Raw genomic sequence first — 17022 nt, 5'->3', positions numbered from 1 at the left:
GAATGCAAAAGGGCAATGATCATTTTTATTAAGGAATGAACAAAATAGAGCTTGAAAAAAGAATTGAAAAGAAACTTGTTGAAAAGCATTTTAAATGAACATGAAAATCTATTACATTATCCAACAACAGGAAAACAAAAGAGATACATTTTGAAACATGAGCATTTTTATTAAGGAGTGTACAAAATAGAGCTTGAAAAAAGAATTGAAAAAAAACTTGTTGAAAAGCATTTTAAATGAACATGAAAATCTATTACATTATCCAACAAAGGAATACAAAAGAGATAAATTTTGAAACATGAGCATTTTTATTAAGGAATGAACAAAATAGAGCTTAGCAATATTAAAAGAAAACCAAAGACAACTATATGCTCTATATTTTATTTAACAAGTAAATTCACGAACAAGCCAAATAAAAACAATAATAATGACTAATTATACTACCTCCGGTCCTATTTATAAGCATGAAAGAGAAGAAAATTTTTGGTCCTTTTTATAAGAACCAAATGAAAGTTTGAGCTATATTAATTATTTTTTTCCCATGATGCCCTTATTAATTCTAACTTGTTAAATGTGTCTCATTAATTATTCTTTCTCTTTCCCACTTTCCAACACTAATAACAAAGGGTAATTTTGGAAGTTTATTTTGATTCAAGACATATTTAATGCATTTTATCTAGTTTAACTACATTTCTTAAACTATGTGAATTTTTTTGTTGTTGCTTCTAAATAGGACCGGAGGTAGTAGTAAACTAAATTACTGCTAAGTGTTCACAATTTTCAATCACTGACTTGTTGGAGTGAGGGTCAAAGCGGCTCAGAATTTCAAGATTCCTCTGTGTTTCCTGATACTGATAGCATGGCTGTAAGTGTGCGATTTTTTCGAAGTAATATAAAAGATTGTTAAATCACAAGGATAGTTGTTTTACCAATTTGCTCGCTGGGATTAATGCTCTGTAATGAAAAAGAAAAAGAAATATAGTTTTTTTTTTTGTCTTGACCAAGGTATCCCCACAGTCAACAGCCGTGAGACTAATCCCCCGCCCCACGGTCAGCACACTAAGCGGTAGGGGGCTGACCAAAAAGAAATATAGTTTAGAGTTTGTTGAAATGAACTCAATTGTGATAAAAGCAAAAACAGGAATTTCGTAGAGCTTAAAAGAAAACAGTACTCTGGGTCAACTTTCACCTAGTCTAATTGAACCTCTCAAAATCATATTCATATATGAATTTTGAGACTTTTCTATGGTGATGTAGCTTATACCTTCACTTGCTCATACCTTAATCAAGAAAATCATTTAATCTTAGTTGCTAAGCCTAATACCTTTATACTTAGTCTATTCAATTGAAGAATTATTGTTCTTTATTCAGGACAACACTATTGATTCATATCCTTATACATAAGTGATGGATGTAACATCCCGATCTGACGACTGGCCTCACGGTAACAACACAAGTCTTTTCAGTGCGCTTTGTCCTCACTCACGCACTTCTCGGGAAAACTTCCCAGGAGGTCACCCATCACGATATTGCTCCAAGGCAAGCACACTTAACCATGGAGTTCTTAGCAGTTGGGCTCCCGAAAAGAAGTTGCAACTTGTTGTTATGAGTAGTACTAATCAAATCTCTTATGCTCTCCTCAACTGTATAGTCCATCCCTATACACTTTCAGAATACCTCTTGTTCGGGTGTGAGATCGGTTCATTCATGTGCCCCTCCGCCTAGAAGCCTGCCAGGAGCCGCTCCTTGTCCGTGCCTCACTGCACCGGCGATCACTCCCCGCCCTCGTCGGCCCCGGGCATCACAGGCCCACCAACTTCCGCTTGGTTCGTCCCCGAACCACACCGTACTGGGAGAGGTCGGCTCTGATACCACTTGTAACATCCCTTTATGACGACTGGCCTCACGGTAACAACACAAGTCTTTTCAGTGCGCTTTGTCCTCACTCACGCACTTCTCGGGAAAACTTCCCAGGAGGTCACCCATCATAATATTGCTCCAAGGCTAGCACACTTAACCATGGAGTTCTTATGAGTTGGGCTCCCGAAAAGAAGTTGCAACTTGTTGTTATGGGTAGTACAATCAAATCATATATGCCTTCCTCAACTGTATAGTCCACCCCTACACAGTCTCGGAATACCTCTTGTTCGGGTGTGAGATCGGTTCATTCATGTGCCCCTCCGCCTAGAAGCCTGCCAGGAGCCGCTCCTTGTCCGTGCCTCACTGCACCGGCGATCACACCCGAACAAGAGGTATTCCGAGACTGTGTAGGGGTGGACTATACAGTTGAGGAAGGCATATATGATTTGATTGTACTACCCATAACAACAAGTTGCAACTTCTTTTCGGGAGCCCAACTCATAAGAACTCCATGGTTAAGTGTGCTAGCCTTGGAGCAATATTATGATGGGTGACCTCCTGTGAAGTTTTCCCAGGAAGTGCGCGAGTGAGGACAAAGCACACTGAAAAGACTCGTGTTGTTACCGTGAGGCCAGTCGTCAGATCGGGATGTTACAAGTGGTATCAGAGCCGACCTCTCCCAGTATGGTGTGGTTCGAGGACGAACCAAGCGGAAGTTGGTGGGTCTGTGACGCCCTGAGCTGAGAAGGGCGAGGATTGGTCGCCTTCGATGTGGAGGGACGCACCACACCCGAACAAGAGGTATTCCGAGACTGTGTAGGGATGGACTATACAGTTGAGGAAGGCATATATGATTTGATTGTACTACCCATAACAACAAGTTGCAACTTCTTTTCGGGAGCCCAACTCATAAGAACTCCATGGTTAAGTGTGCTAGCCTTGGAGCAATATTATGATGGGTGACCTCCTGGGAAGTTTTCCCGGGAAGTGCGCGAGTGAGGACAAAGCACACTGAAAAGACTCGTGTTGTTACCGTGAGGCCAGTCGTCAGATCGGGATGTTACAATAGATAAAATAAATCTATCCAAACTTAGTTCTGTAATCCTTACAAAACTACCTTATGTGCAAGAAAAAGTAAAACACTAGTGTGCACTCATGTGGAATTATAACATAGAGTAAAGATTCATAGAAGAAGAACTTTCATTCATATAGAAAAAATTGAAGTTCAAAGCATAACTAAAACTATGATCCATAATCCCCAAAGTAGTAAAAGAAACTAGCTAAGTATGGCTATAAAAATAACTAAGAAAGCAAGAAAATAATCTTAAAGTGCTCTGAGAGTAGCTCCAAAACAAAGGGGAAAAGTCCTAGAAGTCTCCAACTCAGAATGTCAAAACAAAAATACAAGTGTCATATTTATAGGAAAAATCAGCGTAGAAGCGGTGGAGGAGCAGGCGCTGCAACGCTAGAGGACAGATTGCTAGCGCTGAAGCAATGTAGACTGGTTGCAGGAGCGCTGACTTCACGCGTGCCAGTTCCAGACTTACTGATAGCTTTGACCTCTTTTTGTAGAACGAATCGTGTGAATTTGTTAACTGTCAGATCAAGCTGAAACTTTAATATGTTATTCACAACACATAGATCTTCAATTTGACCGATCGGATTGTCAAAACAATGTCTATGCTATGAGAACCAACCCAAGCAATAAGCAACTTTTCAGCTTCCCTTCATCAAAACCCACTGTTTTCCTTTAGAACTCCAAAGCCTTCAATTAGCAGCCTTAACTTCCTATCTTCAACCATCAAAGCTCATCATTGATCATCAAAACCTGCCTTAAAACTCATGTAACCACTAGCAAACTCATCATTAGCCACAAGAAACCACCAAATCGTCATCAATAGCACATTTAACCACCAAAATATTCATCATCGGCATTAGTCCTTCATGATTAAAACTTAAAACTGACCAAGTTAATAACTACTAGTCTATAAAAAAATAAAATTTAAAGAAAACTAAATTTTTAATATTAAAAGAGTAAATCCTAATTAACACCTAAAAACATAAAAGATGCAAAAATACTTTAAAATGACTAAAAACTCTACATGAGACTTATAAAAAGTAAATAAAACCAAATAAAAATCTCAAGAAAAACTCTAAAATACCCCCGGTCATCACTTCATTGTCGTCGTTCTGGGATTTGATGACAATGGCTTTTACTCTAATCTTATTGTACGGTATGTTCGTCCGACCGAATCATAGCGTGCGCGTGGTCCCCAGTGGTTGGGGTGGCTGCCAATACTACTGAAGTTGGTCAAGATGTCATTGTTGTCGTGTTTGAAACTATGGATATGTTTGATTTTGGTATTTTTTGTTGGGTGTTGGTAAGGTCTTGTGTGTTTTTTGTTTCTGTAGTGTTCTTTGGTAGGATCTTTGTTATCCCGACATAGGTTGTTTTTCGTTATTTGCTTTCTTTGTTGGCATTGTACTTTGTCCTTTGTTGAAAGGACTTGTTTCTTGATTCCCTATTAATTCAATAAAAATTTTGCTTTGTGTGTGTGTATATATATATATATATTCTAAAAAGCTACTGAGAAAATTACAAAAGAACTTAACTTATTTCAAAGTATTTTCATTAATTTAAATATGGAAATATCATCATGAATATTCATTTAAGTATATGATTTTTATCTTGTCAAATGTGTTATAATCAAAGTAGGTTGTATACAAATAGGAGCTGGGTTGGAGCTGCATTTGCAGGGGCTCGAATCCGAGACCTATGTTTAAGCTAGAACACAACTAGTGCCAGTGGAGCCTTCTCGATCTGTGGTGGTCTCCTCTATTGGTACTGAGCTTTTGTCTTTGTCAGAAGAGGGATGGTCTTCCTGAAATTTCTACTCCTTTAGAGGTGTCAGCTATTTCATCCTCAAGTGTGGGTCCTTCATTTGGATGTTTTACTAGAGCTAAGAAGTTGTGACTTCTTGGAAAAATCTTGGGTCTTGAATACGATGATAGTGACTTAGAAGTTTTTCGTAGGTTGGAGGAAGAACTTAGGGTGATGTTATCTTCTTACCATCCTGGTGGTGTTGATTTGAGTGCTTGTTTCTTGGCTTTTTTGGTCTTTCTCAGAAGGACCCAACCAATTAATAACTGAAATAGAGCAAAATGCAAGTGACAAAAGCGGCGGGGAGTTTGGTTGATTTGGTTGCAAGAAATCAAAGAAGTAGACAAGGGATTAAATAATTAGATGAGAAAGCGTCAATCTTAAGGAAATAACCATTCAATTTGAAGCAGAAAATCCATGGTCATAAAAGATTAAACTTATTTCTTTTTAATGAATATTTTGGGTAGAATCCAACTCACAGCAGTGAATTGGCATCACAAATTCTCTACCAGATAATAGTGTAGAATTCTATTTATTCAAGTTAAGAAGGAACGATTGGCCCTTTAGAGTACGAGAACAATCTTTAGTCCCAGAACTCTCAAGATAACACCAATCGTTCTTAGAGATTTAATTTTCTTGACCAAAGTGTGATTACACTCACCTCTCACACTGGTTTCTTTATATTAGATAAACTGTAAAAACAGAATATAAATGCAAAGCCTTAGCCAATTGGTAGCATTTGCAGAAAACATTCAAAATCTCAAGAGAAGAAAGATAAATCAAATTCCAAAAGCAAGAACAAATTATTCATTAAGCAAAGGATCTCAAGTTCGCATACACATAAGGTTACATCTTAAGATCAACTACGATTTAGTAACTCATAGATTTGGGTGAAAATTCAAAAGCAATAATTGGAAAAGAAAACAACCGAAACTAGGAAAATAAGGACTTGCAGAAAACAAGTGCAAAGCATAAGATGAAGTGTCTTGACCTAACTTATTCTACTAGTATTTATAGTAAATGCCAACAGAAAACTCGTGAATTTTCTAACCCTCTTCTGTGCTTCACGAGTCCAAGACCAATAGGAGTAAGCTGCCCAATAGTGTGCAACAAAATCAGTTACTGTCAAACTTGTGCAGGACTCACTTAATGGCTGAATCTTCACTAAAGCTTTTCGGAAAGATGTAGCCCTTTAAGTTAGCTTCGCTTGGCTTCATACGTAGTATAATTTCGAGTCATGTAGCTCATGATATGATTGTTTTAGTCAAGATATGATCAACAACATGAAATGGGATATTTTTTCTAGCATTCCAATGACATATTATTAGCCTTGTTTCGATCACTGAAGTTCCAGATTCAACCTGTTCTAGCGCAAAGGGATATATAAGCTAAAAATGAAGAATTAAGCAATTTTTTGTTGAAAAGACAAACAAGTGTAAGAGGACAATACTTAGCTAAGTCATCCAAATAATGCACAAAAGTAATGTAATCAAGCTTATCATATCACAAATAATGTGCATAAGTCATGTGTTATTGTACTAGATATAAGTCAATTTTACTTATTGTACTTCGTATATAACCGTGCATTTCACGAGTTTATTAACAATATTTTATCAAAATATAAAATATTATATTTTAAATAAATAATTAAATATAAAAATGGTGTTTTTACGATAAAAAATAAAATTTAAAATAATTATGTAGAGACATTTAAATAAATGGTATAAGAGTTTTATTGTGTACACAAGTAATCAAATGCACATTTTATATTTATTAGTAAATACCGTGTAACAGAATTTTAAAATTTTAAGACTATTTTGTCTCATTTGATTATTAATAAATAGCATTTTATTGTATATTAATTTTAATTCCTAATATTTTTTTATACAGAAAAACATTACATAATTTTATTTTAATATTTACGTTTTTTCTTTAAATTTATGGTTTATAATTAATATTCTAACTATATTTTTTCTATTTATATTTAATACTATTAATAACATAAAATATTCATCAGTACTTATTTTGTTTTTCTCAATTTAGGTCTATAATTAATATTTTAACTACTTCTTATATTTAATTTCATAGCTATTTGTATAGGAATTTCTATAATTAATATATAAATAATAATAAAATTCCAATTGGTAACTAATTAAAGTTTTCAATAATATATATATATATATATATATATATATATATATATATATAACATGCTTCTTTATTTACTCTATTATTTATTAAAAACTTTCTCAACTCATGAATCGTGATTAATAATTGACATTAAAATAATAATATTATTTACTTTTCGCATATGAGAAATTAAAAGAATTATAATTAATAATAATGAATATTAAAAAACGTATTAATAAATAATTAATAATATTGCTATTGTAATTGTCAATCATTTTTTATTTTATATACATTGATGTATTTATAAATTTGGGCTCAACTAGTTAAGTCCATTTTCCTAAATTAGTTTTAGTTTGGTGTATATATATCGAATATTCCCAATCTACAAAGGGTCAACGGAAGCGAAGATGGCTCTAATTGCTAGATGTTTTTTTTTGCTTTGCATGTTTATGCTGCAATCAGCACATAGTGCCTTTCTTGAGACAACACGCGTGAGGGTTACAAATTCTTTAGAGGGGAATTCAGATCTGACCATTCACATCAAATCTAAAGATGATGATCTTGGAAAGCAGATTCTTCATCCGGGTGCCGTCTTTGAATGGAAATTTGAAGCCAGCCTTTTTGGCAGAACACAATTCTTTGGTACATTTCAGTGGCCAGGTATCAGTGGACCTAAATGGTTTGATATATACATACAACATAGGGATGACGCAAGATGCGTCCACACGTGCAATTGGATTATAAAAAAAGAGGGACCATGTTTCAATGAAACACCCTTGCTTCCTGAATTGATATGCTATCCATGGAATAATTAATAGTAATTTGAAATTATTTTTGTTTGATGTTAGTATAAAAGATAAATTGTACGTCCATGGTTGAAATAAATAAAGAGTGATGAAATAAAATTAATTTTTTTTACTATATATTTCCTTTGTTTTCATGGTTAGATGATTTGACCATTTCTTCTTTATTTTTATTTTTCTTTGTTCATTTGTTAGCGACCTCCATATATATATATATATATGCATGAGACATTGTTTAAAAATTGAGTCATTTTTTAGTACATTTGGAAAGATAAATTACAACCACTCAGAGGATCCTGGACCTCCCATTCCTAATTCATATATCTACCGGCTCTTACCACTTGAGTCATTTTTCGGGAAAAAATTTGAGTCATTGATTAAACCAATTGATATAAAAAAATTTAAATTACAATTTGATTAAGATTTACAAAAGATCATGTGTACAAATAATATTAAAGTGGTAAATAAATTTATCAACTTAGATATTTTATGTTAACAAAAAAAAAAAGCTAAAGAAAATACATTAGTAAAAATATATTATTATTTTAATTAAGAAAAAAATAACAATAAAAAAACATCACCATCCTTCAATTTTTTTTTTCTTTTGGTCAATATCACCCTTGCTTTTCTTTCTGTCTGCAGCGCATGATGACATTAAACATTGTCACAATAGTTTATTTCTCCATGCATATTTACTCTTACACGGTCATATTACAGATCATCAGGTTCTCTCAATAACGGATCTAAAAACTTTAAATTATGGAAAAAATACATATATAAATTTGTAGTATTAAAAATCATAATATATCCCTTTTAAAAATTACTATATATCATAATGACTCTTTGCAAAATTTTATACTTAAATAGTTCATAATTTTAATAAATATATTTTTAAAGTGAAATAAGTTTTTCATTTCGATAAATTATAATATATCCCATTTTGTTTAGGGTTTGCTTGAGTGGCCGCCGAGTCACGACAATCCTCCCTCTCGTTTCCCTTCCTTTTTCGCCCTCGTTTTGCTTCCTCTTTCACCCTTCAAGTTGGAGTTGCGAGATCCATTTTTCGTCTACTATGGCTCGACGTTGAGATCTTGGTTTGTGTGTAGATCAGTCTTATCTTGCAGATATGAAGCAGATCGACTGCTTATAAAAAAAATATGAAGCAGATTGACTCTGGTTGGAGAAGATGTTCGCTTCTAGTCTCGCATCATCCTTGTCTCTACTGATCTTGCTCTGCTCGATTTTCTCTATTCATCGATCTTCATGTTCCGAGTCTCAACACACACAGATCGATGAACCCTCATTGTGCTATTCAAGTTTTGAGCAATGGAATTTATCGGTAAAATCAGAAAGCTATTCAAGAATATTGCTGTCAAGCACATTAATCACGATGTTTCTGTGTCTAATCATTTCCAAGCAATTAGATCCATGTCATCTGCCAAGGTTTTTGTTTGAGATAATTCATACAACACTGATGATACAAGTCTGCGAGAAGCTTTTTGTCGATATGGAGAATCTGCAGGGGTTCGGTTTTTGGTCAAGGTGTCTTTGCGGCGGTTGAGCTTGGTGGCTCTTCGGCGAGACTCAGTGTGGATTGCGCTAGCGGTGGTGGTTGTGATGGAGAGGTTGGGGTGTTGCTGGAGGCAGATTTTCCTCTCCTCAGTTTAGGTTTTAGGGTTCTTTGCAGGTCGCGACAGTAGTGTATCCTGGAGTAGGTTTTGGGTAGGCCTTATGGCCTGCGAGGTGTTCTTGGGTTTGAGACGCTTTAAGTAGTGATTTGTGGTTCTTTCCTCGGGTTTTTGGCTGCTCCCTACCGCTATGGCTTTGTGCTTTGAAAATGGATGTCTCGTCGGCGTTCCTCTTTTTCTTGATTTGTTTTGGGTTGTTTTCGGTGTAGTGTCGTTCTAGATCTTATGCTTTTGCTTTCTGGTCGATGTCCCGTTCTGATTTGCATCTCCTACAATAGCGAGATGAGCTCTGTTTTTGTTGGGTTTGGTGGCTTGTTCTTCATCTCGGGTCCCCGACAATTGCCTCTTCTTGTCTTGGTTGTTAGGTGCTTGATCCAAGTTAGGATCCTTGTCGATTTCTTGGGGTTTATCCTGCATTTTATTCATGTGTTTATTAGGTGCTGTATTTCAAAAGTTTTACTTGTGGGTGCACCAAAGCAATTTGATTCCAAGGTCTTTTGCCTAATAGCGGGTAGCAATTTAGCTCGTTCTAAATTGTTTTTTAGGTTTTCCTATGTACTGTTAGAGAAGACTATGCTCACTTTGTTGAGTGTCGTTTGTACTATTGACCAATTTTTATCCAATTAAAACATTCAGTTTTAAAAAAAGTTTTATTTATTTTCAATTCTTAAAATATTCAAAATCACGTGGTCTTCATTCCTGGTAAAGTATTACAGAGAGATTAAACCCAAATAAAATATTAATAGAAACTAAAACATATGATTATAATTTTATAGGATGAAAAACATTTAACCATAAGATTCAAACAATATGAATAAAATTATATTTTTTTAGAGAATTCTCTTGTGTTCACCAAAGCTTATCGAGCCTCCGATGTGAAGCAATGCATTCTGTAAGACTGCGCTATTACTTCGACATGCACCAGACTTGTTCTTCCACTCCGACTTCAACCAAATGTTTGACCAAACCGTCCAATATTTCTGTTTTTATTCCTTTAGGCCCATGACCCTTAGTGCCAACTAAGTTTGTTGAGTTCATATGTTTTAAGGCCAATTTTCTTGCATTTTAAAATAAAAATCAGGATAACAATCCATGCAAATTCTGTCCCACCCGCCATGTTACGATCATAATCCAATGCAAATATGTATCTACCCTGCTCCAATATAATACAATATAATACAAATACATTCAGTGCTTACTTAGTTGCTGCCATCCTAACAAAGCTTAATCAGTTACGATCATTTCTACAGTAATAGAAAATTACATAATGGAAAATCACAACTTCATTAGAGAACAAGCAAAATTCAATGTAATATCAAATCTGGAACAAGTAATGATCAATTAATGAAACAAATTATAGAAGTTATACTAAGATCCTCTAGTTTTGAAGTTTTAGATCAATAATACAGAAACTATCTCCATTAGACTAGATTTATCATTTAGAAAAGCACAGTAGGTTAATAAAACATGATTTCTCCCATTTAGTATGCAAGTTAATTATCTGTTAGCTCTATCGGGTGTGCTCTCATGGTTGACAATCCGCTGTACATATTGTGTCTTTGATGTATAACCCGATAATATTTTGCTATGTTCTCTTGTCTAGATAATCAGATGGATGTTTTGGATGTCTTGGTGTTTTGATAGTTGTTGTTGACGATTTTCTCCACCATTGTGTTTATATATTGTTTTAGCCAAAATTTGCTAAAGAGAGAGGTTGTTTTTCTTTTGATAATTGATTGGCTGCATTTAGCTAAAGCATGATGTTGGTCAAGATGTCAGACATGATGCTCTAGCATGTTATGTATCGAGGTGCAGTGGCGGAGCCAGAATTCTTGTTGAGTCTGGGTAAGGCTAAACCCAAGTGTCTAATTTAAAAACCATAATCGGATATTCGAATACACATCATGTAAAATGACACCAAACTTTAGAATCGCAAATCAACATTAGTAAAAAATGAAATGATGAACACAGTTTTCAATGCAAAATGTGAAATTTGGTGCTAGTCCTAACAGACGCTTCAATGCAAAATGTAATTTGACTCTTCTTATAGATTTGGATGAAAGTGTTGCAAAATGTAAACATGACTTTTAGATTAAGAAAATAAAAGGATACATAGAAATCACAGTACCAATTTAATTTTTACCATGTGAAAATCATTGAATGAATCATGTAAAATTTGGTAAAAAAATTTATGAAGTTTCATCTCCATATGTGAACATGATTGAAGAAAATCATGAAATTGTAAAATATTTGATTAAGCATGCTTCTAGCCCTTTTTTTTTTATATCGGAAAGATAAATTGCATCATCCAGGGTTTGATCAATGGACCTCCCCCCACCCCAGCCCATATGTCCCTTAACTCTTAACACTTGAGGTATCATTTGGGGACCTTCTAGCCCTTATTAATTCAATGAAAAAAAAGGAGAAAATTAAATTTGAAAAGGAAGAAAATCTATAAAAAAGGGAAAAACAAAAAAGCTTCACTTGGTGGGAATAATAACTTATTAAGTTTCTAGCTTGAATAGAGGAAAAGTACATTTTTTAGTCTGGATGCAGAAGATCAAGGAAAAGGTTTCGTTCCTAACCAACACAAAACACAATTTTACAATATAATATCAGATAAGTGAATTCAAAGTTGAAACTTGAGCTTGCCACCTGTGTCTCAATCTTGTCAATACTCGTTCAGTCTTATCACCTACAGAAAAGCTTCTACACTCTTCGATTCAAGCAAACCAGCTCATCCCCAATGTTAATTTCATTTTTTCAATCTGCCTTGTTGTAAACCTATTAGAAGAAAAATGCTTCATCTTCTTCACTTGATCTACTTAATTTCTAGAACTGCTTCATCTTGCAGCAACACTCACAGCGAAGGTCAGAGTGTTATCTCCTCTTCCTTCTTCATCTCCATTTCTGAAGATAATGAGAGCAGTTTTTTTGTGCCCAGATTGCTCCTTCTTTTTCGCCCAAAAAGAGCCCTGCTGCCCAAGTCAATTTTATTTTTTCGGCCATGGAGCTTGGGCATGTGCCCAAGCTGGCCAGGCGGTGGATCCGCCTCTGTCGAGGTGCTGTGACTTTCTTCATTTTCAGAAGGTTTTGTTGGTCTGTGACTTTCTTCATGTGTTTCCAGAAGGTTTTGTTGGTGTGTGACTCAAGTTTTGTTTATTATAGCTTCAACATGTCTCTGGTGATTATTTTATTATGTGAACAATTCTGGTGAAAAGAGATTTGTTTCTGTTTTAGTTTGTGGAGAAAATATGTTTGAGATCAAATCTTTGACAACAAAATTTGTTCCATATTTAGTTTATGGACTCTTTGTTCGTTCAAGCTCATTGAAGATCAAGGACGGCAAAAGAACAACTATTTATGGAGGCTCAACCCTAGCTGCTCTGTGTGCGTTGTGTTTTTGAGCGAGTTATTGTGTTTTTAGCATTGTGTTATGTGAGTTCTTATTGTTTTCTTGTACACCACTCTACTGCTGCCATTGATAATCATACGACATGGAGTTGGTTTGTTTTAGTTGAGTTGTAATTTCTTCATATTTATTTTGTTGTTGTTTCAATCACTATGGTGAGTGCTTGAGAGAAAGTTAGAGAGGTCTCATACTTAGGGGGAGTACTAAGTAGAAAGACACATGTAGTATTAGGTAGGAAGACTTTGAACAAGGTTTGTTCATCTAAGACCAGGTATACCAATACTATTGATAGTGGATTTCTTTTCTCAGGTGAAAACCCTCCAGACGCACGTGACGTTGCACCGAACTGGGTTACCAAACCTCTGTGATCATTGTTATTGCTTTTACTGTTTTATTGTACTAATCGTTGTGACTTAACTCTAGTATGTTAAACACTTTGTCTGAAACATTGTGTTTGACATCTGTCCTGCGTGAGTCAGAATTTCAAGTAGATGTTAGACGCTCTTGATCAAGATCATTCTTCCTTCTAGCATAGGCAGAGAAGTCGTTCTTGAATCAGCTCAGCCTTACTTTTCTTTATCGTGTAGTTTTTTTTCAAAAGTGAAAGATATATTAATAATATAGAAAGGAACATCAAAAGAGCAACCATCTCATGAAAGAGAATGGCAGCTCTCCCTCATCGAAAATAGCAGAGGGAAGAGCAACAACTTTGACAAAAAATCGCTATACACCATCCACATCAAAGGCCCAAGCTCCCTCCCTAGCAAAATACCCGCCAAAACGAAACTCCTAAAGGCCTAAAACAACAACAAAACCGCCAGAAACCCCCCGCCCCCCTAGAAACACCCACCCAACCACAAGGACCGCACTGTGTTGCTCTTGTATTTGAGATTATTTGGAAGTGGGAGGGTAAACATGGACTAACGACATCAACAAGCTTTCTTCCTCTTCTTGCAAAATGGCTCTTTGATTGAATGAATCAAATATCCTTTTACCTATTATTTTTAATTTTTATTCCCAAAAGTTGTGATTAATGATAAAAATTAAATAATGAAAAAAAATATTTTTAAATATGAGGAATTAAAAAATTAAAAATAGTAATTAATTTATTAATTTATTTACATATTAATTAATAAATAATTAGTAATTTTATCATTGTATAGGTCAAATGAAGTTTATATATATATATATATATATATTGTTTTAAATATGAGAAATAGAAAAAAATACAATTTGTAATTAATATACTAAATTTATTGTTTTAAATATGAGAAATAGAAAAAAATACAATTTGTAATTAATATACTAAATTTGTTGAAAATTGATTAGTAAATAACTAATATTTTTATTAACTTATAGGTTAGGTTTATTTATATATATATATATTAAAACTTTTAATATTAGTAAATATTATGATTAATTTGAAATATTGACTAGACCTATGAATTAATTACACTCTTAATTAGTAATTAGTTACTCCAATAACTAGTAATTGATTATTAATGAATCAAATTTTCATAATATTAATAATTAATATAGTTAAAAAATTAAAAGACAATTAATAACTAATTAATGCCATTGTTAATGAATTGTTCAAGTCAATATTTTTAAACGGTTCAAGTCAAAAATATTTATATGCATTTAAAGTTTTAATATTAATAAGTTATATAATGAGTAATATAAAAACACTAATTAGTAACTAATTTACATTTTTACTAATGCATAATTCAAGTCAATTAATGTCACACACATATAATTAGCCCACTGGAATATGTTGTCTTATTGGACCAATCCATTGGATGAGTCAAAGTGAGCTCCAATAAAGATTAAGGTTAGCCTCCTTGCAGAGGCTTATAAATAGAGCATAAAATTCTCAACCCTGAGACATAATTCGCACACTCTAGCCTCTACTAGCACAGGAATCCACAAGGGATTTCTCGTGGGAGAATTCGTGTGGACTGCTGTAGAGACGAGGCTAGAACTGTTTTGTTCGCTCATGTCGTCAAGAGGTAGTTCACATCTCTTGTTTGTTTTCTTTTATCTACGTACTATGATACATGGATTCAAAAGACATCTCGTATAGAGAATTCATTTTCCACTGCGGAAATCAACCACATGATTTTGTCCACTCTTTAGGTTTTTTTAGACTAATTTAGATACATTATTGAAAAAATCATTGGCTGTATTTTTCGTAGTGGGGGGGGGGGAGTGTAGAAAAAATCATTCTCTTTTGTCTTCTTCTTCTATCTATAACCCTCAATCAAAGGCATTTTCTTCACTCCATAATTCTTCCTAATTCCACAATGGTAAACTGTATGTCCTCTCATAATTTCTCTCATTCATAGAAAAATATAACATTTTAATGAGTTATGGAGTGCAGATAACTAATTTGAATATTTAAATGTTGGATCTACAGATATACAAGTAGATCTAGATGCATATCGAAAACTTAAATACTACATGCAATAGGGTAGTCCATTTTCTCATTACAACTTTATATACATGCATGTTATGCATGGTTATTCACGTTTTTCTTCATAGATATTGTATTTCTTTGTTGGTGTTTGAGAGACTGGTATATGTTCTTTCTCAAATGACCTATTAATTTTATCTTGATTACCTAATTTCATGATCAACATTTTTTCTTATCATTCTTCTATTTTTTTAAGACACATCTAATAGGAGTCAAATAATGAAGCAAAGGAACGAAGAAGAACATAAAAATATAAAGAAAGAAGAGGTTGATGCAAACACTCCCAATGTTCAGAATGGTGATTCTTCGGACCCTCCTTTGAGGGTGATTCTCTTCAAGGAAGAAGATCCTGACATGAAAACCGAGTCACCAATATACCCCATTAAGATGGGTATAGCGACCATTGGTTCACTTGGCCTAGGTAAAGTTGTATTTGTTGAGCTTAAACATGTTAGAAACAAAGTTACTCATAATTATAAAATGGAAGGTTCCATAGTTACAAAGACGAAAAGTCATGAGTTACTATGAATTAAAAAACTTTATTCTTCTTTAAGGGGTATTATGTCTTGCTATGTAAACAAAAAGTATTTATCATTAGCTTTATGCTTATTTATTATTTTCATGGAGTTGTTATGTAATGATTGAGTTATGTGTCTTTTTATAGTCTTTGATATTTACTTTTATAAAATTTCCTTGTACTCTACCAGGTTATGGTAATCCTAGTGCTTCTTCAGAAATGAATAGTGTACCTTATGTGGCAACCACTGTTCTACCACCTCAGCATGCTTCCTTGGAAAAAGGGAAAAAGATCTCAAAAGATATTGATTTGAAAAGGCCAATTCCAGGAGCATTGATGGCCCGACCTCATCTTGGAGGTGGAACAAGAATGGCTTTCGATTTTGACAATCATGTTGAAGAAGTCAATGAGAAGATCAAAGACGATCAAAGCTTGCCCAGATCTTGTATTACTCAAGGTGATTTCAGTTCAGTGGAAAACACTCAACCCAAAAAGAAAAGAAAAGTGTCACAAGATAACAACAACAAAGTGACAATGGGTAAGGGAAAAGTTGGGACTGCAACAGCTATGAGAAAAAGTTCAGAGCGCTTAGTTGAAGCAGCAGAGATTCACAATGAAGCTAAAAAAGAAGAAACTGCTGCCATATTCCATGACCAGTACTCCATCCCGGAATGCATTCGAGTGTTGATAAGTCTAAAGGAGAAAGGGCGTTTGGATCAACGACAATTTATCTATGCATTAGAATTACTTAAAGATGATCACAATAGAGTGATTCTTATGTCCTTAACAGATTCAATAGATTCTTTGGTAGATTGGATTTTGTTTAAGTATTAGCTATAGGAACATCTCTAGTCACTTGGTTGAGATTTTGCTTTATATTAGTTATGGACGTGTTTAGCGTTAAGACCATGCATTGAATTTTATATTTATGAATTTGAATTATTGATATGAATGTGTATTTGCATTTTATGATGATATTAATATCTTGTTTTCAAATTGTTCTACCTATGACCTTATTCAATAAAGTGAATATTCAAGAAAAGTTAAAAAAAATTAAATTTGCAAAGTTCTACTGCAAAATAAGTTATAGTGCAACATTTATTGCATGTGTATATCATGTGAAATTTTTACTGAAACAGGACAATAGATTTTTTTATTCTCAATGATGGAATTGGGTTCGATAAACATTTAACACTCCAAGTAAAAGTTATAACATGTTTAGGATGGAGTCTCATGCTGTATTGAAACTTGAAGAGTT

At 34.0% G+C, this 17022-nt stretch overlaps 1 protein-coding gene across 1 annotated transcript; it reads left to right on the top strand.

The window, feature by feature from the left end:
- Positions 1-15466: 15466 nt before the first annotated feature.
- Positions 15467-16598, top strand: LOC130714557 (uncharacterized). The gene is made up of 2 exons (XM_057564467.1): positions 15467-15668; positions 15955-16598. Exons 1-2 carry the CDS (start codon positions 15467-15469, stop codon positions 16596-16598), a joined length of 846 nt encoding a protein of 281 aa, XP_057420450.1.
- Positions 16599-17022: the final 424 nt, after the last annotated feature.

Source organism: Lotus japonicus, chromosome 1 (genome assembly GCF_012489685.1).
Source record: "Lotus japonicus ecotype B-129 chromosome 1, LjGifu_v1.2".
Classification (NCBI taxonomy): domain Eukaryota; kingdom Viridiplantae; phylum Streptophyta; class Magnoliopsida; order Fabales; family Fabaceae; genus Lotus; species Lotus japonicus.
Note: the sequence above shows the minus strand (reverse complement) of the source record. Positions and strands in the feature narration are given on the sequence as shown.